At 47.7% G+C, this 27,832-nt stretch overlaps 1 protein-coding gene across 3 annotated transcripts in view; it reads left to right on the top strand.

Moving 5' to 3' along the window:
• Window positions 1-27,832, top strand: part of dachs (unconventional myosin-IXb-like dachs) — a 392,239-nt gene that overhangs the window by 125,476 nt on the left and 238,931 nt on the right. For all 3 annotated transcript variants that reach the window (XM_089586296.1, XM_089586297.1, XM_089586294.1), the window contains exon 2: window positions 23,968-24,117. In XM_089586296.1, the coding sequence (XP_089442422.1) occupies window positions 23,968-24,117 (150 nt within the window). The remainder of the gene's footprint in view (window positions 1-23,967; window positions 24,118-27,832) is intronic.

Raw genomic sequence — 27,832 nt, 5'->3', positions numbered from 1 at the left:
GAGAGAAAGAAAGAAAGAAAGAAAGAAAGAAGGAAAAAAAGAGAAAGAAAGAAAGGAAGAAAGAAAGGAAGAAAGAAAGATAGAAAGGAGGGAAGGAAGGAAGAAAGAGAGGAATAAAGAGAGAAAGAAAGAGAAAGAAGGAAAGAAAGAAAGAGAGGGAGAAAGAAAGAGAGAAAGAGAGAAAGAAAGAAAGAAAGAAAGAAGGAAAGGAAGAGAAAGAAAAGGAAGGAAGAAAGAAAGAAAGAAAGAAAGAGAGAAAGGAAGAAGCAAGGAAAGAAAGACAAAGAAAGAAAGGAAGAAAGAAAGACAGAAAGGAGGGAAGGAAGGAAGAAAGAGAAAAAGAAAGAGAGAAAGAAAGAGAAAGAAGGAAAGAAAGAAAGAAAGAGAGAGAGGAAGAAAGAAGGAAAGGAGAAAAGAAAGAAAGAAAGAAAGAAAGAAAGAAAGAAAGAACGAAAGGAAGAAAGGAAGAAAGAACGAAAGAAAGGAAGGAAGAAAGGAAGAAAGAGAGAAGGAAAGAAGAAAAGAAAGAAAGAAAGAAAGAAAGAAAGAAAGAAAGAAAGGAAGAACGAAAGAAGGAAAGAAAGAAAGAAAGAAAGAAAGAAAGAAAGCAAGCAAGCAAGAAAGAAAGAAAGAAAGAAAGAAAGAAAGAAAGGAAGAAAGGAAGAAAGAAAGAAAGAAAGAAAGAAAGAAAGAAAGAAAGAAAGAAAGAAAGAAAGAAAGGAAGAAAGAAAAAGTTTTTATCAAAATGCGGCCGCTGCGGCCAGGGTTCGTTTCCGATCCTTTCGGCAGAACTGTCGAGCACTGTAGCTATTGAATCGATTGTGGTGCATAACAAATGATGAAATGCAATGAAGTGCAAAGTACCGCAAATCTCAGGCTTCACCTCCCTTTGTCTCATTGCGGTGTAACTATTTGGTAATATTTTTAGATTTCCATTTTGACTCCAACCTGAGTGTTTTACGAAATAGACTGCTCCAACCTAACTTCGACAAGGTAAGTTTTGGGTGAGTTGGAGAGCAATATTCTGTGACTGGAGTGTGAAGAACCGAAAACAGGAAGAAGGAAACATGTAGGGACACAATTTATTTCAGTTGTGAATCAGCGCTGTGTTGTGTCACTGCGTGTTTCTTTCTTCTTTATGTCCTGTTCGTCGCGCTCTAGTCATGACCTAACTTCATTCATCTCAACCAATTTGTGAGGGTTCGCCCTGCTCTGTCCCGTTGGGTATTTCCCCCGCGATGCCTCCTCCCTAGTTACCCAAACTAACAATGGAGGGCGCCTGTGTCGCAGCGACACTAACGCCAGACATGGCGTGATTGTTGCGGCCTCTGGGGAGACCAACGTATTAAATTTTAAAGGAGACAGCTCTCTCTCTCATGAGCTTCGGAAACTCGCCGCCAGGGGACTTATTGGCGCGGCGCTCCGCTCTCCAAGCGGATATCCAGGCACACTACTCTCCATCTCTCCGCCAACGAGGCGAGGCTTCGCGGGAACGTTACCCACGATCTCGTCCCTACCGGCCTCGAAGTTTGTACCCTGCCCCAGAGTGGGAAAACACTTCCTCGTAACCTTGCCGGTGAGCCGAACGGCCGCGATTCCCTAGCTGACATTATTTCAATGGCAGGCGGATATTACAGTGTATAGAGTGCAAAGAAAAGACTAATAATTAACTGCAATTAACTGAATGACCTTTTTATTTTTAGCTTCAAGGCACGAGGCTATACTGCGAAATTGAAGGCCGTCAAAATCAAAGGCGATCACAGTTTTGAAGCTTCAGTATCGGCATCATGTTTCGCGACATCGAACATCAATGAAACTCTGTTCAGAGTTTCATTGGGTTTCTCATGTGGCACAATGATAGAATTAGCGTCCTCTGAATCAAATGCAGAAGTAGTTTACGTCACATAGGATGCAGATGATGTTGATGTGATTCCTGTGACGAAAACACGTGCAGCGACGCCATTTTATCAGCTCTTATTGCGGGAAAGCCAACTTAACGAGCTGCCAAGCACATATTTTCTGCGCTCCATATCTCAAAGCATGATGCTGATTCAGAAATTTTATAAACTGGGTTCGTCTTCAATACTAAAGGCCTTATATTTCTCAATATAATATTGTGCCCTGAGCCGAAATTGAAAAGTTGATCATTTTTAGTAATAATAATAATCTTTATTTGCCATTATGCACTTAGATGGGAGTGCGGCGTGAGGAAAGCTGCTCGCAGGCATCTTGACCTGCCCACAGCCCCTGTTTTTATTTTTATTTAGACAGAATAAGCACAAAAGTACATCAAAAATGTACGCAAGTTGGCACAGTACATGAAATTAACATTCGGTATAACAATCAGGTCTTAATCAAAAATAAATTCCAGTTACAATTCAAAGCACAGAAGAACATGGAATCACACAATGATGTAGCCAAAATTATGCACTATACAGACCTAAGTCGTAGATTGCGGTAATAACAGGAAAATAAATCAAAGCCGTTTAATTTGTGGCGTTCAAAATAGAGGTTAGCGCGAACGATAGGCGCTGTTGCCAGGTGTTCACACGAGGAGTAGGAACTATGCCACTTTCTGCACATCTAGCGGTGTATCGTGGCAGATTGGTTTGCAAATTTTCAAGGCTTTGTAAACTATTCATATTTTGTGTTAATTCTGTTTTGATCTTCACACTCAGTCGGTACATATGTAAGCTGTATATACTAATTACCTTGGCATAATACACCAGCCGAGTTTTACTTACTAATGCGAAATCATTATATGGCTCATGAGATGCAAAATCCGGCGTTGCCCACGTCAGACGGTCCGAAGCCCACGTGACCTCATGAGGTCACCGGCAGTGCCTACATCAGCTTCCATTCAGACAGCACGAACACATCAGATTTGTTGGCCACTGCAATAGAGTAGTACGCCATCGCCGCAGTTTAACACCCAGCGTGCATGCTTTCGCATTCAGGGCACGTAAGTAGCCTTAAGGGCACTCCGTATTTTTGTCTTACTCGACCGTATTAATGTTTCTTTTTTACGGCGCAATAACAAGTTCGTAACGTCCAAAAAAAAGAAGAAATCGAGAACCTGAATACCGTCTTGCATTCCAAGTGCATGCCTTCAGGAAACTGTTGCGAAGAGATTGTATTCTAATTTCCAATGCATTCGGAAAAATTTGGAGCTGTCTCTAGCGTTCCATCACAAACGGTTTAACTACGCCTCCTAGTTCTTACAAACTGGGGCTCATAGGAAGCGAAAACACCACTGTTTTTTTTTTTTATGTCAATCCGCTGCACACTGCAACGCAACAGCCGATCATGCTGTTCGCTTCAAGTCGTCATGCCGAGTGCCCAATACAAGAGCACTGCACACAGCAAGGGCACAGCGCCACCCACCTGCACTGCAAACGCACAGGTCTCCTATAACGCATCCACACTCCAAACAAACTGCACACGCGCAGCTCTGCACAACGCATCAGCACTGCAGTCGTTGCGAATGCGCAGCCCTGCTACAATGCATCCACACTACGCAGCACGTTCTACCGTTCAGCTCCCGTGATCCAACACGACGCCGTGGAGGAAAAACAGCGGAGCAGAACCGATCAAACGGTCTCTTCACACTGTACGGGGGAGCTAGAGGGGGTCTTCGATACCAGCATTCGAGCAGTTTCTCTTCACGCGCATGGCCAGAGCCGTAAAGCCGCAGTCATATATGCTGAATGAAAGGCGACGGTTTGTGTGATTCTGTTCCTCTCACAGGGTGTTACAAAGAATAAATTAGGATGCATGAAAGGTGGCCATGCAACGTCGCTGCACGATACCAAAGTGAATGCCGCATAAGCGTTGCCAAAGCATGCATTACCTCTTAATAACGCGTCAAGCGATCCCATTGGTTCGGCTTCGCTGCAGATACGTGGTGGCATGCAACACAGCTGTCCTGGAAGAACGACTCGGGAGTGAGTGAGTAGAAACTTTATTGATTTCTAAGATTTAGCCTGCGGTGGAGGTCTTCTTCAAGTCTTCTCTTCAATGTCTTGAGGTTCCCTCCTTAGCCTTGGGTGGTCCCCTAGTCCAGGGCTCCACTGAGTCTGGCCACCTCGCTTGCGTGTGCTATGAGTGCCCTTTGGGCCTCTAGCTCGCAGCTGGTGAGCCGGCGCTCCCATTGCTCCGCACTTGGTGTGTCGTGTTTGTGGAACGATATGTTTCTGTCGCATTCCCATGTTATGTGGTATAGTGTTTGCCTCGCTTCGCACCAAGGGCATGTGGCGCGGTATTGTGTCGGGAACATCTTGCTCGGGAAGACAAAACCCCATGAGCCCGAGCAATGATATAAGGTATGCAAGCATATCCACGACCAATTCCACGACCAATTTCGCATTCCAGTTGAAAGCGCAACATCGGCAACGTGAATTTTTCAAAGTTGTGGACATTACATAAATCTGTTACTTCTTTCTGTACCGCTGAGTATTTGTAATGACATTGTTTCGGAACCCAGGTTTTCTGCAGTTTTCGCGGATTTAATGAAAATAGATGGGCTAATTTTGTAAAGTCTCTAACCGCACTCTAGGCGGTGCACCGCACGCTAGGCGTTGATAAGCCTAACCTGCTTTGCATCGGAGACGCAGCGTCTGGTGTTCAGGAATTAGACACTACCTATCTAAATGTCTATTCATGTTACCAGAACGCTATGGATATAATAATGCCCTAAAATTAAAGTGCAGTTGATGTCCGCGGCGCCTTCAGCAACGAAGCACGCCGGCGAGGGCCGCCGTTAGGCTTTAGTTAGTCAACTTGGCTTCACAACATGATAGCGAAGTGGCGTGGAAAGCGAGTGCAACAGACGGAAGACCACCCTCAAGCAACCCCAGGTTCACACCGTCTGGCAGTTTCACAGCACTAGCGCTTCCAGCGGCTGCTCAAGGCCGCGCAGCCGACACGATCATCGCGCGAAGAGTATTCGAAGAGCGCGGTTAAGACGAGCAGCACTCGTTCGATATATGAAACACTGCGCTCAATGCGAGTTAGGTAAGCGCGAGCGTTAGTGCTATACAATTACTCGTTCATGAAGAAAAAATCAAGAAACCAGCAAATATTTAACAACTTAAAGGTTGAATGCAAAAATTCCATGGGGCACTTTGTCTAAAGTGCGTAGAGGCGAAAGCCTTTTCTGCACCACTTTTACTGCCACTGTTATGGTGGCGCTACCTAGCGGCAAGCGCACGCGCAGTAGGAAGAAGCGACTCTAACTCAGTGACGTCATCAGTGACACTGGTGACGTGACCACTGGATGACGTCATCAGTGGTACTGGTGTCGTGACCACTGGATGACGTCAAACCTAATTAGTGGCTAATTACTCATTGCTAATTAATTAGTAATTACTTGTGCCGGACTCATCACTAATTAATGTCCAATTAATGATTGTTACTAATCAATTACTAATTACAAATTAATAACTAATGACTGCGCAGTGTACTTAATGACCAATACATTAGTATTCGGGGCTACGACATACTACACCACCGATGACGTCATCAGTTTGACAGCTATAGTGTGGCAGAATTTTGGTCGACAGTATGAGCCATTAAAGGCTTTCGTCTTAAAATACAACGGCGGTGGTCGTTCTGATGGGCGAAAATAGATGGCGGCAGCTGCTAAAGAGCTGCTCCGGCTGTCTGTGAAAACTGCCCGCTCTATTGAACTGTTGTGCACATCTTGTGCTTTAACGCGACAGCATTAAAGGGCAACTGAAGCGCTTTTAGAATTCGATGAGTTCAAGGTGGCCGAATGTGCAAAATGTGCAGGTAAAGCCTGCGAATTCGTTTTGCTCAATGGCATTTGAAATGGTGACGTAATCGCTGAATGAAATCTTCGTCGGCGTTCAGGCTTCTCTGAAGTGCACAGCGATGGGCAGAGGCCCCGATAATGACGTCACGTATGACGGTGCTACGTTTCCAGCGAAGAAAGGGTTATTCCCTGGAAGAAAACCGACGCCATCGAAGGTGAAGCTCACAATGCACTGTTTGGCGACATCTGACGACGCACAGCAGCGTGCAGGCGTAAGCAGCGGACATCTGAAATTTCGGCAACAATGATGTCACTGCCAAGTTTCCCGCACTCCTGCAACGTAGTGAGGAGAAGCCTAAACATCGTCCTTGTTTTAATCGACGAGTATGTCCCCATTTTAAACGCTAGTGCAAAAATAATTTGTATGCTTTATTTAGAAGCTTGATAGATACGAATTCTTGAATAACTTCGACTTCTCAAAAAACATTTTCAGCTTCCCTTTAAGGAGTCCGTGTCGCTGAAAATCCGGTGTAGCTTCGGACTTGTAAATCACAAATTCAATCTGTTGTCTGGCGTAATGAAGAAAATGAATTTACAAAATTAGCCGAAATATTTTCATTGAATCCGCGAAGATTGCAGAAAACACCGATTCCGGAATATTATCTTTACAAATACTCAGCGGTACAGAAATATGTAACGGATTTATTTAAAGTCCAAAACCTGTCGTCAGAATTAAGGTGGCCAAAAAACAATTTTAAATTTAGTGAGGATTTCAGAAATGACACCTACGGAAAATTTACGCTGCCGATGTCAAAATTTCTTGCGCAATGCGAAATTTGGCACGATTATGCTTGGGTAGATTATATTATTTATGGGACCCATATGCTTCAATGTCTTCCTGAGTCGTTCTTCCAGGTAGCTATATTGCATGGCACTCCGTGTCTGCAGCGAAGCCGAACCACCGGATTCGCTTGAACGTGCAGAGGTATTGTATGCTTTGGCAACACTTATGCTGCATTCACTTTGGTATCGAGAAGTTCGGTTGAATTATCACCTCTTGAGTTCTCGTGCATTCTAAATTATTCTTTGTAACACCCTGTAAGTGGAACGGAAGCACACAACTTAGCGCCCCTCGTTCAGCATATGATTCCGGGTTGGGCAGAATACATGCACGCGCAGAATTACTTCGTTAAGAGCAGAAGTCAGAACTTTTGACCAAGAGATAATTTTTCATGGTATTTTTGTTATTCACATCCATTTCCCAAGTATTCAAAAACCTGTTCGCAAAGATTCAGTTGGATCAGGGGAGCGAAAAGCGGGAAGTACGAATTTACTGGTGCACTAGGACAGGGTTAATTGGAGAGACCTTCGCCCTGCAGTGGGCATAGTCAGGCTGATGATGATGGTGATGTTGTTGTTGATGATGGTGATAATGAGTGGCTGGTGTGTCACGCCCCCCCCCCCCACCGGCCCCCCAAGAACTACCCGCGAGCGTAACATTAGATGCTCGCTTACAGTGTGGGCAGTAAACTGGACATCCTCGACGGAAGTGCCACACTCAGTGAATGCACTGAAACAAGCGCAAGAGCAAATTTTTTTAGTAACATGTCAGACTTGGAGGCCTTCGAAGCACATCTTCAATTACTAATGCCTTCAGAGGCTTTAGAATTCACATAAAATTTTTGCTTCGAGAGAAAATGTTCAGCTAAAATTTGTTTTTCAAATGAACACAATTTCTTCCAGGTAAACGAGGTAAATTTTAAGTTGTTTTTTTCTCACTTCCACGAGAGCATCTTTTAAGTAAATTACCGTAAGCGTGGAGAATCATAGAGGCAATAAACAGCACTCGTTGTTAACTTTGGGTGTCCATTCGTGTCTGTACGCTTATTTTGGTCGTGAGTCTTTTTTCTAAAACAATATGAATCTTTCAGTATTAATCATGTTACAGCAACACTTAAAAGTTTTCCACTCAATGTTTCCAGAGCGATCTCTGTTGCTGTTTTATCCTGCAATGATACCACGTGTAATGAGCCCAAAAATGTGTGTTTTTTGTCACTGCTGCGTTCAGTCATGCATTTTGCTGCATTTTTTAGTATTTGGAAGCGGCAGGCTTTGTATCATTGTTACTTTTGGTTTCCGTCGTATTTTTTTTTTCAGCATATGATAAAAGTTACTAAACTCCCTGATTAGCAACAGATGCTTCTTAGAAACTTTGGTATTGGTGTCACTGTTGCCTGTCGCCTGTCGCCGGCTCCCTGACCTAGTCAAGCCGTCCTAGCAGTTTTTTGTCGGGGAGTCCGTCAACATTGTGAAATGATGAAAACAAAGGTGCACTGAACTGAAAGTATGCATAATCAGTCCTGACGTGCTTCGGACAGCAGCGGACAGCCGGGCAGCTGTCCATCAACCATGAAAGTTGAAATTGACCATCTTCCGAATTACCCCGAGCCCTAAACAGCCCTTGCTGAAGCGCAGGATGAGAAAGAACGCAACACTCCAAGACCTGTGAATTGCAGCTATCGCACATAGACGGTTCAACACATAACTGAAATATCACTCACAGCGAATCTTGACAAGATATTTTATCGTCAGCGGATAGTAATGATGTCGGATAAGCTTGAAAGGACAGGGCAACGATTTCTGTAGGACACAGCGCGCAATCTTTGGAACAACTCTGAGAATCACACGCTGCGACTCGGGCTTTGCCAGAATCAGAAACGCATGAGGCCCCTTTTTATGATAAACAAGCGGAGCTGCAGATTACTGACACGCAGGAGAGGTGGAAGGCTTCGCAGGACAGTTGCGCGCAGTTCCTCCGTCACCCTCACGGAAGCTGCCAATGAAGCTCACGTAAATCCGTCGATTCGTCAGACGACAACGAGCGACTCCCCTTTGCTCGGCCTATATACGTTCCTCTAACTGACTTTCGCCGGTAAATGTATCTTCTAAGTATTTGTCGTGTCTGTTCACTGTGCCTATAGTTTTTGAATCTTTCAACCACTGCGCTGTGCTTACTTTCAAGCGCAGGCAAATAAACGTAGATGAGATTATACTAGAAAAGTTTAAGGGAAGGGACACAATGGGAAATAGCCCACTAAACAAGACGTTGCCTTGAATGGATAGATTATTCCCTTGGAACACTACCAAAGACATATCCGTGTGGAAAAGCGGCTGCGTCGCTGAGCAAATCCCAAATGAAATTCCCGATATTCTAATGACATTCACCGGCCACCGAACCCAGCAAAGGCTACTCCCTTTTAATGTGATCCATCCGTAGAAAAACTTTAGAGGACACTTATTCTGTGCCTTAAGGATATGACATAATAGCGTTAATGGGTCCCTTCAGCGGCCTGGGGTCTTCGTTGCGCAACACTTCGCAGACACTGATACTGTTCTTTCTTTCACCATCACAACCCGCTTAACCTGCCCTAAAGAGTACAATGCGATACCGTTAGAGATCCCTCCCGCACGAGAATCCCTTCTTTGTCGCCTAGGTTCTGCCTACATGCCCATACATGCGGGATTGGCCTTTATGTACTTTGCATCCATAGATCGCAGGTATTCACCATACTGCTCATGGCGCAGTGGTGCAGCATTAAAGCAAAGCACCATTGCCCCTGCAGGTGGCTGTGCCAAACCCAGCCGCCAGAGGCCCGTGCTTGGGGGGCGCGAGCAACCTCTCGCTACCAGTCATTAACTTAAAGTCTAATTCCCACAATCCGGTGAGCAGGCTGCGACGACGTTGCAAGGTCACATGACCTAGGTGCATGGCAAGTTCGCCGCCTACTTTTTTTTTATCATAAATACGACGCCGACACCGACTGCCGGTTATTTTGCGGGACGGGAGCCTTAAGGCTACCGGGTTAAAAAAAAGCAGCGTGCGTCTGTAACAGATATGAAAAGATCTATTGAGCAGAGAAGGTTCGCAGGATTTTAGAGGGCGAGAAGATAGGAAGGAGTTTAGGGTATATGGGGAGGGAGGAGCGGAGCGCGTCGGCCAAGGAAAGTGCAAGATGGGAGGAGGAGAAAGGGAAAGCGTAGCCGTTTCGCACCACACGCGCAGTTCCTCTCCAGTTCTCCTGTGTGTGCTCTTTTTGTTTTGTTTTTGTTATTTTAGGGGGGGGGGGGGGGGGGCTGTCGAAAAATTCGCTTTGGCTCTTGGAGGCGGTGGACATGTGCTGAGCTCTAGCCTCCAGTTCCCGAAGTGGGTGTAGTGGTGTACGGTGAACGATGTCTGCAGCTTAAGCCACGTCGGCAGTTTAAAATTTAACGCTTTATTCCTAATTAGTAATAGTTACTAACTGCGACAGCCGCTAACTAGCGCATTTCTGCCACATTGATTACACTGATCGTTCCCCAAATTTGCAGTCCTCAGAAAACAACCACCACAACCAAAAGCTTGTAATGCTTTCGCGTTCTCGGAGCATAATGGATTAAGTCTCCTCGAGATTGTATGTAACGCGCGTTCGCCTGTGCTCTTCGGCCATTCAGAGCCGCCGCAACCCGAAGCCGCTGAGCGCTTCGGGTTCTGGACTTTCTGAGTACGATGTCTTCTGCACGCAGTCTGAGGCTGAGCACACTGAATGCGAGGCGAACGACTCAGTTCTCATGCTTGTGGCTCGTTTTTTGGTCGCTCGTCTGCTGTGCGCCGTTTTATTTATGAGACTTTCCGCGTCCTTGGATCGGCACGCTGCTGTCCTCGTATTTCGACGGAACGTACACTTTGACGTCGAAATAGCGTTGCACGAGAAAGCAATGAACAACAATCTTCACCTGCAAAATATTCTCATCACCAGGCACATTTGCCGGAATCCGCACTTTTACGCAATTTTCTGGCTTATCTGAACTATGCTTTCTCTAAAAAGGACATATTTGCTATCCCGTGCCCCTAACTTACCAGACTACCACTCCAGCCTGAGTTAGTATTCCCATTTAGTGTCCCTTTAGTGCCTTACATTACATGTCGAGACACCATTCTCTTCGCGCGTAGTTATTCGGGAGAAGCCACTAGTTCGTTCTTCCAACACCAGGTGCCGCAAGTGATGCTGAGGAGCAGCATGGTGTTAGGGCAAACGTGCCCGGGAGAATTAGCGCAAGCCTAAACCTGGGCTTACTGCGCCAAATGCATTCGATTGAAGCGCATAGTAACGTATCTTTCTTTTCTTTTCATACGATTCACACATGCGCAGAAGCCATTCACTGCTGCATACAGTTAAGCTCTTTTACGGACAACACAGCAGACACTACACTCAAGCAGTTAACCTGCTCAAATTGCATGCAAAACATTTCGGAAATATCGCTTTCCGGCTTGTCTCCAAATCGTCGTATCATACGTGTCACAGAAAAACATGGTTTGCGCCTACGAGAATAAACAACTCCATCTTGTCGCCCATTCTAAATTGACGTTGAAGGTTCACAATTTGTGCGAGAGTCTAGCTATGAAATCCTTCGCACAAAGCTGAAAGCACAATTCCGCTATGATATGAGGATATAGAACCACAAGAAAAATGCACTGTAATCCACACCTATATTATGTATGTTCAGTGGTGCGAGTAATAAGAAATAAAATGAATGAGCTAATTCATTCGTTTAAGGTTTATCGTGTTTACCATCCCAAAGCGACACGGGCTATGACGGACGCTATGAGGGAGGAAATTAATTGATAGTTTACAGACGCAACTGGCTAGAGCACAGACGTAAAGTTGCAGACACGAAACTTGAACGTGTCTGTGGCCGAGAGTTGTACGTAACGAGTAATAAGTAATTGATCACTTGTAATATATTGCATTTTGTTTGGATTTTGTAACCCATTGATTACTTTTCGCAGGAGTAACGTTCTCGGTAATCCAGCTTTTTCTTTTTTTGCACTGACCGATTACTCGTAAGAAGTTACTTTCTATTCTAAAAACGACTTGTCACCGTCTATATTAATTCAAATACCTGAATTTGATGTAGAAACATCAATGTGTGTGCACAAACACTAAAAAATTAGCTGAGGTTTAGCTCTGGTTAAACCGGGCAAGTTGCTTAAGCAAGCAGCAACTGTTTTGCCCGGGGCGAACGCGCGTATTTATTCCCCGTTTCCCTCCCGCTTCCTCTCTCCACATTCCGACACATGCGTCGAGAGCGCTCGACTAGGCGCGCGGCAGCGGCGGCGGCGGCGCAGCGACGGTCCTGCCGCCTGGTGGAGCACGGCTGAAACTGTTGCTATGGCAACTGCGCTCCATCTGTTTGACCTCGGCCAACGCCGGAAGCTACGCGACGGCTCGAAACCTGGCGCAGTATTGCTTACGCAATAAAAATTATTTCTATGGAATAAGCAAGCTCGTGCCGTGCGCACGTGCAGCTACAAATTGCATGCACTGCAAAACGGTGGACACATTCTTGTCCGCTCATTTTTTCTTCCAGCCAAAACACCGATTTTTGGGAAACAATTTAGCGGGCTTAATTACCACACCTTGATAACGAATTTCACGCTCGATCCCGAGCGCTGAATACTGAAATGAGAAAAAGAAAAAAAAGTCAAAGAGTCTCATTGCCTTCCCGGCTTATTCTAACCGAGTGGAAGGTCTGGACACTAGCAAACTGGATTGTACAGCACTTTCGCAGCACAAATTATACATCCTGCGCGCGTTCCCCCAACGATGTTGTGCAGACTAACAGAGAGTCATCCACTGCGGGGGGTGAGACAGAGCCTTTAGGAGTGCTTCAGTAGAAGGCCAGGGGGCGGGAAATAGCGGTGTAAATATGCTAAGCCTGTAGAAACAACTGAACCGGTTACACCCCAAAGTGGTGATAAACATCCAGATCTTGATGTGGGCACAGTCACTCTCCGTGAGGCCCTAGGGTCTAGCGATAACAAAGGTCATGATAATGGATCAGCAGTAGAAGTTAGCAAAATGTAATTAGAAGATTGGTGGCTCAAAAGCAGAGAGGGGACATAAGGTTAGAAATCCAGGGCTAAAAACCGTATTTAAAGAAAATACGTAATTTATAGACCAATTTATTACACCCTTAAATAAATATAAAGGAGAAAGAGCCGAGCATGGTGGCAAGGTCCAACATCCCGCTTCAAAGGGGACGCTGCTGTCTTCCATCCATCCTTCACATGATCCAATGATAGTCGCCCTTGCTTTGGTGCTGTAAAGGGCAAGGTACACATGGCGGTAGCATTTGCTGAGCGCGAAATTTGTACCCCCCCCCCGCCCCTCCCCGCGCGTAGGTGTATGCTCAAATTTTATTCCCTGTGGCAACCCGGTGAATAATGTGGTCTTCTATGGAACATTATATGCCCCGACTTATTCCATTATATGCCCCGCGTTTCCATGGACGTCAATCGCTACGAAGAACTTCGCAGAGATTTAGATATGTTGTGCTTGTGGAGAATTACAAGCGGCCAAAACTAATCAAGAGCCCCCCCCCCCCCCCCTCACTGCATGGTTTATTTTGTCTGCTAAGCAGAGATAGGGAGTTTTTCTCTGCAGGACTAGCTCACAACTTTACCACATTCTCTTTTTGGTCTACTTAGAGTTCACTGACTGCATATTTTAGTCCTGTTTATTTACTTAGGTTTATATATTTTTTTCTGCTCCATTCCCTTTGCGCCTTTCTCTTCCAAAACCCCTCCCTACTTTGGCGGTTGGCTATTTCGATGAGTTACGTGAACTGGAAACGTTGCTTTTCCTGCAAGCTTTTACTGCAACGATTTTGGCGTGATGTAGCCAGAATTTGTCAGAAGGGTAGCGGATCCGGCTAGTTGGTGCAGATCTGACATTTTTCAAGCGCTAAGACAACAAGGACGAAGAAGGAACAGTTCTGTTCTATGTACAGTTCTAAGTATATCTTCATAATTCTGTTAGTCTCGGTAGCTATACTGTGTAATCGCGCACGTGCAATTTAAGGCTGAACTCCATGTACGCGAAAACTCACGCGAACGCGAACGCGACAGCGGCAAGCGACGAGCGGCACCGTCGCGCGAAGCGAAATACCCGTGTCGCTTGTCCTGTCGCTCGGATCTGCACTCACAGAAAATTTCGCTCGTCGCCCGGAAGTTGCCAACGCGATTAGCCAATAGCAGCTAACCTGGCAGCGTACGTCACTACCGAGCCTCTTGCCGGCTCTGGCAAAGATGGCGCTGGCTCTGGCCGGGAATCTTGCTTCACCACCGATTCGTCGTTGTCGCTACGCTGTGCCCCACGTTAAGGGCAAACTAAATGCTCACGAAGCTTTCGCTTTCTCTGAACTTGCGTCAACCACAAAATTTTAGCGATAAAACACCCCAGATTTTCAGATTGCTTGTGTTTACTGTGCTGCTAGGCTTAGCGAGTATGCGTCGTTTGAGGTCGGAAAGCGCGCGAGGTTCAAACAGGTGTGCGGCCCACGTTCAGGCAACATGGCGGCGCCCGTGACAATAACATAAAATGACATGCAATGACATACAATGACAAAGCTGTAAACACGTTTTATTTGACATTTTTCTGCCCAAAATTGTAATCCTTGCAAATAATGTGACTCTTGTTATAAACGCAAACAGCTTTGCGGTGTATTATGCCAGCAACACTGATCGTCGTCTCCGTTTCGCGTTCGCGTTGTCGCTATGTATGGAGCTTGGCCGGTGGGCGAAGGAGCGACAGCCAGCCGTCGTCGCCGCGCCGCCTCGTCGCGTCGCTTACTTTTTCGCGTACATGGAGCTCAGTCTTTACTGCCGTGTCATAAAAGCGTTCGAGAACTGTTTTAAGCACTTGCGGTTTTACGAAATAAACAGTTGGAAGTAGCGCTCGTCCTTGTCTGTTCCTTCTTCGTCCTTGTTGTCTTAGCGCTTGAAAAATGTCAGAATTTGTCGGGCCACAGCGCCGAAGGTAACCGCGTATTCTTAGTTTTAAAAATTTATATGGATATTACTTATGGCAGGCTAGACGCCACTGGATAATTAAGGTGCCTACAAGTAATAATTAAAAAGTCAAATGTTCAATATTAGTTAACCAACTTGCTAGTTAGCACGTCTTAGGTCTATTCTGATGTACTACACCGTTGACAACGCTATGCCAAAAAAGCGCTGTTCTAACTCACGAAGCCTATTTTTAAAATTGTGGAAAATCTGAGGTAAAACCGTGCATATATCAAGACAAGCGTAGAATATTTAACAGTAATACTCAGGAATACTGACTTACCAATTTTCATACGCATCCCCCGTTTACGCCGCAACTTCGATATGTTGTTGAAGTCAGTATTGAGAGCAATTTGATCATTAGGACAAGTTGCGTGTCTTAACGAAATATATTCCCCAGCAAGTAGTCTATAGTAGGTTACAACTTAAGAAAACAGTAGTTGCTAACACTGGGCCGCGGTCCGTGGCGTCCTGTATTACTCCGCTGGCCAATCGCACCAGTAAACGAAATCATCTTTTTAATGTTTGACTATATCAAACAATCCCCGTATCAAAAGCCTAGAGCTCAGAATTTTTTTCTTGTGATAAGCTTCTTGTTTAGGTAACAAGATACTTTTAAGCAGCGCACTACTTTTTTGTCGTGGAGGAATTCTGCGTGCAGAGGCTGAATGGGGCGGAGCTTCACTGCAGACTTAAGTTGTATCCGACTATAGATTTCACAGTGGCACTAACATTGACGATGTCATTGATAAGCATCAAAAAGAGCACTCGATACAAACTCCAGCTTTCCGTGTTTTTTTTTTACTATACTTCCTCAGCATTTCATCCAAAACCACGTCGAAATAGACACCAGCGCTGACCACTAGAGAGAGACCGCGGAAGCCCTACGTGCAACACTTGAGGAGTATCCGCAAAGATCCTTTCCCCCGCATTACCGTTCTTGTTGCCTGTACTTCTTGAAGTTTCGGGTTTTCTCTGCCCACGACATGCGCTGAAAATGACAGCGTCAATAAAGTCATAAAAATTGTTGATACTGTCACGCGGAGCGCAGCGTACACAACTGCGTGTACCAGCCAGCGCTGTCCAAGTGCTCTCTCAGCGACCGTGATCTAGAGCGCACTTTCCGACGATTTCCTCGTGACTCGGTCATTTCCCGCCAGTCAGCGCATCATCACGAAACTGCCGCTACACGAGTCGGCGTGCGTCAACGCGAAGCCCCCGGCTCCGCCCTCACGCTTTCACTCCATCATTTGGGACTGTGCTCGCGGCATGCTATCAGGACGGCGCCGAATCACGCCTGATGGATGACACGGTGAAGACCCTTTCTCTGGCGGGACCATTTGCGAGCGGAAATGGCTCTCGGTGACGTCACCTGGGCGCTACTCGTTTGATGGTGCGGTGCCCGAGCACGAGGAGCGGACATCGTGTTCGCTGCGCATGTCGGAAACGATTCGAAAGATCTCACAAGACCTTGAACTTGCCGCGATACGGCGAGTGCGCAGCACGTCGCGCACGCGTCGTCCCAGCGGCGCGGTGACTTTCGCCGCTGCCGGCACCTGGCACCATCTAGCGGGCGGAGAGCGATCTACGCGCCCGCTATGACGTCCCGCAGAAGCATAGAGCTAATATACAAGGGCGTCCGCAGAACTTTTTCCAGGGGGGTGCACCCGATGTCTGGGGATGGGGGAGGCGGTAGGTTTGTAGTTGTTTTCTGGTAGGGCATAAATAATATCCGTAATTCCAAGGGGGGGCAACCGCCCCCCCTTGCCCCCCCTTCCGGACGCCCATGCTAATATACCAAATCGCAAAAGTGGATCACGGTAGCGGACCGCATTGTATAACACTCTACTAATTACTGTTACTGCCACTGTACGTTAAATGGCAGCGTGACAAGCACAACAGCAGAAACAGTAAGCGCCAGGGATACATGGAGCGATTTTACGGCGGTGGGTGGCCGATTTTCGCCCGACGGCGCGCACTCGACGCCCGGCGTCGAAAAAAACGCCGCCGCCGCCGTTCTGGACCAATCAGGTACTGACGCGCGGCATCCTGTGAGACTGGAGGTGGTGGCTGACGCCAGCCAATAAAGGCGCAGAATGCCCGCTGTTCCGGTTTAACTTCATGCGCCTGCCGCCGCGAACACGCCCTCATTGCCGAGGGTTTATGCAGGGATTTCGACAAGGAAGTATGATTATGGTGAAAATAATCGCTAAATCAAACCCGATATGTCGCTTTTTTTTAGAAAACACGACCTAATATTGGATCGAATTGTCTGTTCTTCCCCGAAAGGAAGGCTGTCGAAGAAAACCACGTCGCTGCTATCCGGGGCTGAGCGGGCGCCCCAAAATACGCGACTTCATGCATTCAAGAACGCAAGTCCTTACAGATACCTGTGCACGCGCGCGGAAATTATTACAGCGGTGTCGCAGTGAGCACTTTCGTGACTTTAACAGCAGGGTCAACCTCGCTGCACTCATAGACCTCCTCGCTCAGTGGTTTTTGCCACTTGTTGACCACATCTGCTTTCAGTGCATGTATCCTCAGTCGCGCTTGGCGCCATCGCGACGCTTTCTGCCACGCCAACTTCGTCGAAACAAAAAATTAGGCGGTGGCTTAGCTGTGGTTAAGCCTGGATATACGGGAAAAAAGGTTCAGTTTCGCTTGGTTTGACGTCATGGCTGTCGCAGTTCGCGCACAATGCACTGGGAGCACCACGATAACGGTGCTGGAGGAGGAGGCGGTAATCGGCGCGGTCAAAATTCAGGGGGCAATTTCGCTCTCTAAAGCGCTGCAAGACGAAAGCGTTTCCTGGCGCGCTGTTATTTTTACTTTGCATATTTTTTTTTCCATTTTAGGTTTTAATTTTGTTTCTTTTCTTATTTTTGTTGTTTTTAGTTTTTTACCTGTCATAATTTCATTTTCATTTAATTTTTATTTTTGTTTCTTTCCTTATTTTTATCTTAATATATTTCATCATTTTTTTTGTTTCTTTCCTTACTCTTATTCTTTTGTTTAATCTTTCTTTACTTATCTTAATTATTTTTTATTTTTTCTTACTTTTACTTTTTCAGTCCTTTTATTTTATTTATGAAATCCATGCATTCACTAGATGCGCCTTTATTCATGTGGCGGAGTGGTAGCGTCTCCGCTTCAAATGCCAAAGTCGACGGCAAGTGACGAGTCGGCGGCGATGGCTGCGGTCACCTGCGCCGCGTGTGACGTCACTCGGTTTCGCGCATGCGCAGAACTGGCAAATCTGTGCACCGGCTCACGCGAAGCTCGGCTCCGACCCTCGTAGTGAAGCTTTTCGCTTCAAAAAACGCTGCATGCATCCCGGCCTGAACGCTTTACCGCACTGGCCCTACGGCTGTGCTGAGAGGCTGTACTACAATGAGTTCCTGTCAGCGATAGTAGTCCCTGGAAAGGCTTTCGAGTAGCCACGAGCCCTCGCATATGAGGTCACTGCGGTCATCCACATACTCAGCACTGAAGCTAGAAAATCTGCAACAGGAAACGCGATTCCTCAGCGCCTATGCAACTCTTTTCCCGAACGCACATGGCGGCCGGACGCGCATGGCGCTAACGATCTGATTAGACAGTCCTGTTTTCTCAGGATGTTGGTACCCAGAAAAAATGCTTCATATAAACCGACGTTCTAACGTGTCAGCTGTTGTTGCCTCTTAAACGATGGGGTATTTTTGAAAGCACAGCACGCCCAAGCTATTACACAAAACATATACCAGGTGTTTCAGGAAATTTGATCGCTGATTTTTAAAGATAGACTTTCTGAGTTATGAAGACGGCTGCGTAAATACACCAGCGCCGGCGGGCATCAGAAAACAGGCGAATAAAGTTAACTAGTTAGACGGTTAATCAATTGACTTTGAAAAATTACACTAACGCACCTGGTTGAAATTAGAGATTTGCAGCACGTTGTTTGTAATACACATCGGTTTTGCAGAGTTTAGAAAACGCGATTGCCCTGGCCGCTGTAGCTCGACAAAAATTGGCTTGTCCGAATAGTTAAAGGGACCCTGAAATGGTTTCTTCAATCATATTTGATTGCAACAACTCTGTAGAGGTGGTCTCTGCGAGTATTCTAGTCTGATTCAGAAAGCTGCGCGTGTAACCAATAATTTACAAACAATTTTTCAAACTTGCCGCTCACAGCCGATTAGGGCGACACCTCACCGCGCGTTTTTACCCGCCCCTACCACATGACGTAAACTGGGCAGCCTTGGCCATGGACTGGGCGACCCTTCTCATTGGCTCTGCCATATGACGTCACGCGCAATTTTTGCAATATTTCGTTTGAAACTGAGCACTGATGCTCCTTGAAATACTATTTTATTGATTGCTTATTATTTTTTTAAACACACGTATACAGAGGTAAGAATCCAGCGCATTTCTTGAAATTAATGTGGTACTTCCGGTGAAGAAGGAAATCCGTCTGCTCACAAAAGCATGTGTTCTCGTCAAATCTTGGCGCCCGCCTTTGCGAGTTTCATTTTGCGCCGACGAGTCGCTGCTATAGTGTACTAGAATTATATATATCGCTGCTGTCGTCGCCCTGTGGGTCTCGGTATGGCGTGTACTGAAAGGCTCGAAGCCCATCTCAGCGGTGGCTGCACGCAGCCGCGCTTCGAGCTCCGGATCCATGCCGTTCGAGCAGCAATCAGGAGACACATGTGCGAAAACTTGGACGGCGCGCCGCACCGATCGTCATCAGAAAGACTGCCAGCTATACTCGAGCAGCGACAAAGCATGCCTGCTTATGTTGGGAGCTATCGGCAACGGCACCGCTCGCGGGCTCTCCGAGCGACGAGCTCTGCTGCTGCCTGGCTGCCGTGGTCGTCGCTAGGCCTATAGCTCGTTTCGCGACGAAGCCGCAGCGGCCGGGGCTTCGGAAGTCGCCTGAGCTATAATAAAAGGCTTACTCTACACATCGCTTTACAGTCAACAGCATCATCTCACAATAAAGTAATAGTATGGTCACTTTCCGCGACGCCTTCAGCCGCGAAGCGAGCGGGCGCCAGGCGAGCCGGACCCTAACGTCAGGCCAGCGGCAGCTGCAAGGCGGTTGTGGCCAGAAATTTCCTCGTATCACAGTTGTTACCTTTACCAGCAGCTCAGTATTGGTCAGCGATCCTTAAAAATGACACATTTTTCACATTTCTTGGCCTAGGGTTTATCATTTACGTCAAGAACACTCTTTACCTCATTTTTTATGACGCCGGCCGACCTGATCCGGGCCGGTCGGCCGGCCGCCATGCTCGCCGTACTTGACGTTCGCACAAGGAAACACAAAACAGCCATTCTACAAGAGATGATGCTTCCTAGATTCGAGCAACGACAACATGTCTGTTCAAAAGTGGATCTTTCGGCAACGACACCGACTGCGGCAACGCCGGGCGACGAACTGCGCGCTGGTCCCAGGCTGCCCTAGTCGTCGCTAGGCCTAATGGTTTCGCATCGAAGCAAGCGCTTCGGGAGTCGCTTGCGCTATATCAAAAGGCCTACTCGTCCCATAATAGAATATATTCGAATATATTCGATTTCCACGACGCCTTCAGCAACGGAGCTAGCAGGCGAAGCGCCGCAGCAGCACCAAAGCGGCTATGGGATGAAATTTGCTAGTATCGCATTCATCACTTTTACGATCAGCTCGGTATTGGCCAACGACCGTCAGAAGTGATGCATTTTTGACATGCATCTATCCCAGGGCTTGCTATAAACGTGAACAAACAATACTAGCGCGTTTTTCACTCGCCGGCGGCCGGCATCAAGGCTGGCAGGCCGGCCCGGCGTGGCTCGGCCCCGAGCGCGCTGTACGTCATCACGACGCTGCCGCTCTCCGCGCTCGCTTTGGCTCCCGCTTCCCGTCGTTGCGTCTGCCGCGCGCGGCTCGTCGTTGACATCTAGCAAGTTGCACGCAGGCGACGAGCTGCGATCGGACGTTGCGACGCCGTTCGCAACAGCGCACCGCAGTGAATCGCACTCACTAGTCACTTTCGCACATGTGTCTACGGCCACCGGAAGTAAATAAGCAGAGCGCCATTGCTTGACGTATGCATGGGCGGAGCATCGGCCCGTCTTTTCTTTTTTTTTTTCGGAGCGAGCCCCGCGTGTATGAGTTGAAGGTGGTATGTGGAGGAGAGGAGGAACATCATTTTTAATCGGCGATATCTTCGGTGTTGATGGAGTTCGCTTAACAATTTTTGCGGTGCGGCGACAAGTGATGGAATACCGATCTCTCGTGGGCTTTTGCTAACCTTGGCAAAGAGCTTTTCAGGGTCCCTTTAAGTACACTGGAGGGGTTGCTTTGCCTGCATGCTTTTGGAAAGTGCATGTATTTGGCACGATGTAGCCTAAATTAGTTGAGCCATATATGGCGGCGGAGATAGTCGCGTTTTCGAAATTCTGTGAACTGATATGGCTATTACTAACGACCCGCTGCAAATCTCTAATGGCAACCAGGCGTTTTACTCTAATAGTTTACTCTAATAAGTTAATCATCAGAAATTAGTTAACCGGCGCTAAAGTCGTTGTGGCATGTCATTTTGTAATGTCTGCTTCTCTGGAACCAAGCGCACGTTTCAAGTATGTTTCCCAAAGCATTAATAACAGGTTGTAATCAGTATCTACTGTGGAATTATTGGCGGGACAGCCTTCCGCCCCGCTCTCGGCGGAGGCAGCGTTTCCGCTCGCCAACCCCCGAGGGGCTCGGGTTCGAGGGAGCAAAGGGGGGGGGGGGGGGGGGGAACAATGCGTGAACACTCATAGGCTATTTATTACATTTGCAATGAACATACAGAGCGGGTCGGCTAGCTACACAACATCAACGAGGAATTCCTCGGAAGTAGAAGGCTACGTAAGAAGGGTTTACGACTTGCCGGCTGCGGCAGAGGCGCGACTTCGAAGTTATCGCGGCGAACGTTTGTACGCACCGACTTTGGTGGCCGGGTCTTCCCGTGTGCGCCGCATTCTTTGGGGCAAAGCCATCCCCGAGCATTTGCTGGGGGAGGTGACCAGAGCACGCGTTTTCTGCGCTCGTTTCGCTGCCGGGAACCAGAGGTCCAGCGGCAAGGCACGACGGGTCTTCGTGCCGAGAGCGTGCGGCCGCAACCACTCGAGACTCTGGCCGGATCCCGAAGAGGCTCTCACCGGCGCCGCGGAGTTCCGCGCAGCCTTTGAGGGGGCGCTCCCGTCGGTGCTTTATAAAGGGAAATGACATAAGATGAACATAAAATACTTCCAACCGATTACGATAGCATCTGTTATATACAGGCTGGCAATGCAGGCGGTGAAATTAAAAATGCAGTCATAGGTAGAATGTAATAGAGTACTCGGAGAACTCCAGAACGCGTCCAGAAGTTGTAGGCGCTTAGATAATAGCCTGTTCGTGCTTACCCAATGCGTAGAAATAGCTAAGGCGGAAAACAGACCCCTGTATTTAGCCTTTCTGGACATAAGTGTTGCATATACGACAACGTGAACAGGGAACTCCTGTGGAACATATTATAAGATGTAGGTATCGGTTATGAGGTAGATGATTTTCTACAGGAAATCTACCGAGATAATAAAGTTCAAATTACATGGGAAGGTATAAAAAGTACGCCAACTATGGAGGTACACCAAGGATTAAAGGGCAACTCCGGCGGTGTTTCGATGTGCATCGATTGAAATGAAATTTTAAGTCTGTATTCTTTATGATAGTCTGATGCCTCATGTAAAATTTCGCACCTGAAACCGGCGTAGTTTTTCCGCAAGCGAATTTTGAAGACAAGCGCTCCTCGGCGCGAGCTGACGCGAGCGGTACCCACTGATCGAGCAACTCCTACAGGCCACCCTGTTCTGTGACGTCACTGGCGGGGCGGCGTGTCAAGCTGGTTGGGCGCGCGCTGGCGCTGGCAGTGCAGGGGAAAACTGAAAATTGGTTTTGAGGAAAGTAAATGACGCAGTAATGGACACTCGAACCGCGACGTAAGGGAGGATCGAGTGAAAGAAGAGAGTTCCGTAGTGGAACTCTCCGGAATTATTTCGACCACCTGTGCAATTTCGCGCCATCTAAACGTGCCTGATGTGATGTGTACGCCAGAGTAATGGGTCACGGCAACTTCTGTTGTGCTGTGGGGTGCACAAATTCTTGATCTGTGACAACGGGCGTGATCCAGCGTAGGTTTCCTAGCGATAAGAACCTTCGCGATAAGTTGGTGAGAGCTGTCCACCGTGTAAACTGGTCTCCGAGGAAGCATTCCCGCTTGTGCTCGGAACATTTCGCGCCAAATTGCTATGAAGACAGCGTGTACTTCAAAGAGAGCTTTGGTCTCGCTAAGGCTTCGTTCAACTGGCGCTTGAAGGCATATTCTGTGCCAATGTTGTTCTAGTATAATCGTCTATCGCAGCGGCCAGCTGAACGAAGCGCGGCCGTCAAGAAGCGGCATGTTGGATTGACTTAACAAAGCAGTGCACTTTTTCTTCTTGGTTTTCATCACTGCGCACCCCTTACAATGAGTAACAAGATAAGATTGGTCATTGCCTTTATCTAAATTGTAATTGTGTTCTTGCAAACGCTTGTTCAAGCAACGGCCGGTCTGTCCGATGTAGCGGGCTCCGCAGGAAAGGGGAAAGCTGTAGACAACACACGTGCGGCAGTTAACGAACGGATCCGTGTGCGGGACACCGCAACCTTTTTTTCTTTTTCGACACTTTCTTCCTTTCTATCGCAGCACACACTTGTTTAAGCTTGACAGGAGCAGACAGCAATACATCAACGTTGAACCTTTTTCCTACATTTTTCAGTCCGTGGGAGACCTGGCGCAAATATGGCACAACTGAGGGGCTTTCCTTTTCTTTTTCCGGACTGTTGAGTGGTGCATTCAGGGCGGTGCAAGCAAAGGTGTTGTATACTCACAGAGACCAAACCACGCGGGAAGTAGCAGAAGCATACTTCATCGCAACGGAGCAACGTGGCTGCGTTAGCAAACCTTCGGTTGCTTTAAGTGATAACGAGATCACGTTTCTTGGCAGATTTTGGGCTTCGGGCGCACACTAGTGTTATCATTGCCCTGGTTTTGTTTGTTTAATTTTGTGTTCATGTATTATGCCTTCCTTATATACCCAGGTTTTCGCAATAAAGCCTTAGTTGTGAGTTCAGCGCTTGTCCTGTCGTTGCCTTTCCTGTCGTCTCTAGTCTTTTCTGCGCTGTTTTTCAACCATGTTCCGACCTACAGTTGTTTTAGTTTTTGTGGTCACTCATCTATTACAAACCGCAGCTGACTCACGGCTAATCCCTCTTGGTGCGCAGCCTCCCTGGGATCCCTGCATGAGCCGGGCCCCCGACCCCCAAGCAGCGCATCCTACCAGCGCATCCGGGTGCTGTCCACGCCCAGCAGGGCCGTGACGTCACAGCGTCGCTACGCTCAGCACCGGAGGCGAAGCCCCAGCAGCGGCAGCGGTAAGTTATGAGAAATTAGAGTGATGCGAACTGCAGCGAAGCAACTGGGCGCGCATCTACTATGCATGATACTACAGTTCACAACTGCATGCACTCATGCGCTGGTTTATCGATAAAAATCGCTTTCTGACTTTCCGCTAGACGAGCACGACGTTCGGCCACGTTTAGTGGCGATCTTTTTATCGACCGGCGTCATCAACTGCAGCCCATCAGTCATTTGCTGGTGGAGTTGGCAGAGCAACGTGAAAGTCGCAGATGTAGCTAACACTGGACAAATGCTCCAGTGTTACGGGCCTCCATCCTTAGAGAGCAGCGGTGACCTAGTGGTGTGAGGATCCCCCTCGTATGCGGGAGATACCACTTTCTATGTGTGTAATGATAGGTGTAACGTTAAGAGATCGGAAGCGGACGGAGTGGGTGAGGGAACAAACGCCGGTTAATGATATCCTAGTTGAAATCAAGAGGAAGAAGTGGGCTTGGGCAGGGCATGTAATGCGAAATTAGATAGAGGGATGAGATTAAGAAATTGGCGGCAATACGGTGTCCGCAACTGGCAAAGAAGGACAGGGTTAATAGGAGAGACATGGGAGAGGCCTTTGCCCTGCAGTGGGCGTAGTCAGGCTGATGATGATGATGATGATGTCTCCGGTACTGCCGGCTGCGCACCGCTTTTCCGACGAGCAGAAGATTGTCCAGCTGCTGGTTATCGACTTTTAGTAAAGTATAACTGCTAGGCGTATTTTCCGATTTCGGGCACGCGTATATTACGTCACGGAAGCCTGCCGTATGCGTCACTGTATACGCCACTGAAACCAGGCAGGCCTTCATCTGGATGGAGGTCAAGGTGAAGGGTACACCTGGGTGAAGGCCTTCAAAGAAAATGCCTTCAGGGTAAAGGACTCCAAGGTCAAAGGGCTAAAGCAAACGGCTTTAGGTCATATCCCTTGTGGTAAAGGCCTTTCGGTTGAAGGGATTCATGGTAACACGTAAGGACCTTAAGTTGCCACCATAACCACTGCAACTGCACGATATTCCGCGCTTAGGCATGCTAAACCGGCTGCTAATTTTCTTCTTTTTTTTCTTGAATAAAATTCTTGGACAAGGGTCCTTTACGGAACCGTTGGTTCCACTGCTAGGTGATTAGTTTCTACCATTGAATAATTGAAGTCACACCCCTGCGGTAAGCGACAATTGCGGCCCTATGTTTCTTTTTTTCTTTCTAACGCTGACCGACTGCTGAGTGTTAATCCAGGCTTGCCAGGCTAGTCGAAATCAAAAAGAAAAAATTAGCTGAGGTTTAGCTCTGGTTAAACCGGGCAAGTTGCGCTAGCAAGCAGCAACTGTTTTGCCCGAGGCGAACGCCCGTATTTATTCCCCGTTTCCCTCCCGCTTCCTCTCTCCACATTCCGACACATGCGTCGAGAGCGAGCGGCAGCGGCAGCGGCGCAGCGACGGTCCTGCCGCCTGGTGGAGCGCGGCTGAAACGGCTGCTATGGCAACGGCGCTCCATCTGTTTGACCGTGGCTACAGTGGCTAGAGCTTCCGTGGCCACCGCCGGGAGCTACGCGACGGCTCGAAACCTGGCGCAGTATTGCTTACGCAATAAAAACTGCAAGCCATCTAGAACGGAGCAGAGGGAAGTTTATGAGAGCTTGCATTGTTATCCGTTGAACGTGAAGTGGCCAGAACACATCGACTTTGAAGAAACAACCAGCAGCTTCGCGGCCCTCACAGTCAGAAAAGGAAAATTTGATCTCCTTTTCTTTTTTTGCTCCATACACAGCCCGAGTGAGTGCGTCCGTTTACCAAGTTCTTCCAAAGTTGGTGCATCCGTTGTAATGCGAAGGCAAGATAACCGCTGGTCCTTAAGGGTAACGGAGTGATTCCAAGTGAAGGCAAGCGTAGCAGGGGCGGGGGGGGGGGGGGGGGGGGGCAGAAAGTTAGGTGGGCGGATGAGATTAAGAAGTTTGTGGGGACTCCGTGTGCGGAGACAAGCTGCGAGCTGGACAGCACAGAGCTGCTGGTACTACGGGCGCTGGGTCAAAGCGTTGGCGATACGCAATGGTGCGAAGCACTAAGGCGCGCGCTTCGAAAAGGAGTGCACAGCCACAGCTGTTGTCGAGCATTTATCTTGCGACCGCCTGCTTGTTGCGCGGTACATTTCGAGTGATGTTTTGGTCTTCATCACTTGACATCAGTGGGTGGTCTCCGCTTCTCGCACTCGGGCCTCTACTGCTCGTGGGTTTTTCTGCTTGGCATCCTCTTCAACAGGGTGTGCGAAGAACCCGTACTTGCGGCGAAGCAGCTTAACACGGGAGCACCATTGCGTCTTGATGCCCTCGAAGTGAAGGTATCGCCTCAAGCCCTGCAAGCGTTGCATCCAGTTTCTAGAAACCACTGGACCAACACCACCGGCACACTTTACTGGAGCGCGGAGGTAGCGACCGTTGAGAGCTGGTGCAAGGCGCGCGTAGTGAGAGAACTGAATCGAATACGAATCGGATATTTTTACGATTTTTTGCTGCTTTTGCTAGTATTAAAGGAGCAATCGTGAGAAGTAGCAGAGCGCTGTTTTCGCAGTTATAGCTCTATCTGCACGCAACACTGATCTTCATTTGGGAGGTCGCAACACAAAGTCAGTGCATTAACTTTATCGTTATTATGTTGTGCGCATAGGGAGAGTGAATTTCGCTGATGATAACGGTGGATAATAAACCAGCGCCACATCTCAGCGCATGAGACGGGCGAGAGCTGCATTTGATGCATGGCCTCCGAAGTCAGGCATAAAGGCCGGGTTTGCTGAACCTGCCTGAGCCCTGCCACGTCGCCCAATCTCTGAGGCCATGTATGAGGACTATGAACACCGCCACGCCAATGGGCCGCACCCCACAGCTGAACCCTCCATCCCGTGCGTACCGATAGCGGCAGCATGCATGGTACGCGGAGTGTATGGTTCCTTTTTTTCAATAGCTGCGGAAGAGAAATACGTAGGGCTTATTCGAACTTCGCGCCGTTTATTCGAAACGTATTCTAAAACTTGAGGACATATTCGATTCGTTTCCAATAATTTTGAACATACCCTACTTGATTCGTTCGAATAATCGAATCCAAGTTATTTGATTCATAAACAGATTCACAACAGCGCTACGGAACGAGGACAGAAGGAACACGAAAAACACAGGACGGGCGCTGAGATTAAGCATGAACCAACTAGCCCACACCAGAATCCTCTTAGAACGTATTTGATTCAGTATTCGAAATTTGCGAATATTCGCACATCCTTAGTAAACTGCAATTCATAATCTGAGAGCACCTGCCAAACGCGCTCGACCTCATTCTCATTTTCCCAGTTATTTCACTCTCATGATCGGGATCTGCGCTCATGCCCTAAGTAGACGTTTTTTCTTACCACTACCTGCGCCGATATAGTTGTTGACATGCGAGACTGTTGACATTAGTTAAGTTTTCTGCATGTTAATTTTTAGCCCTACCGTTCTGCTTAGCCTGCCTAAGTCATTCATCACGATTTGAATTTCACTCCCCGAGTGAGTTAGCAATGTCATCATCGAATCGCAGATTACTTAGGTGTTCTCCATTAACTCTTATCGCCTACTGTTCCCAATACAGGACCTTGAATATTTCCTCTAAACAGGTGGTGAATAGCATTGGCGAGATCGTGTCTACCGCCTGACACCCTTCCTTATCGGCCCGCTTT

The sequence above is a fragment of the Amblyomma mixtum genome, chromosome 4, assembly GCF_055824585.1.
Source record: "Amblyomma mixtum isolate Tamu chromosome 4, ASM5582458v1, whole genome shotgun sequence".
NCBI classification, from domain to species: domain Eukaryota; kingdom Metazoa; phylum Arthropoda; class Arachnida; order Ixodida; family Ixodidae; genus Amblyomma; species Amblyomma mixtum.
Note: the sequence above shows the minus strand (reverse complement) of the source record. Positions and strands in the feature narration are given on the sequence as shown.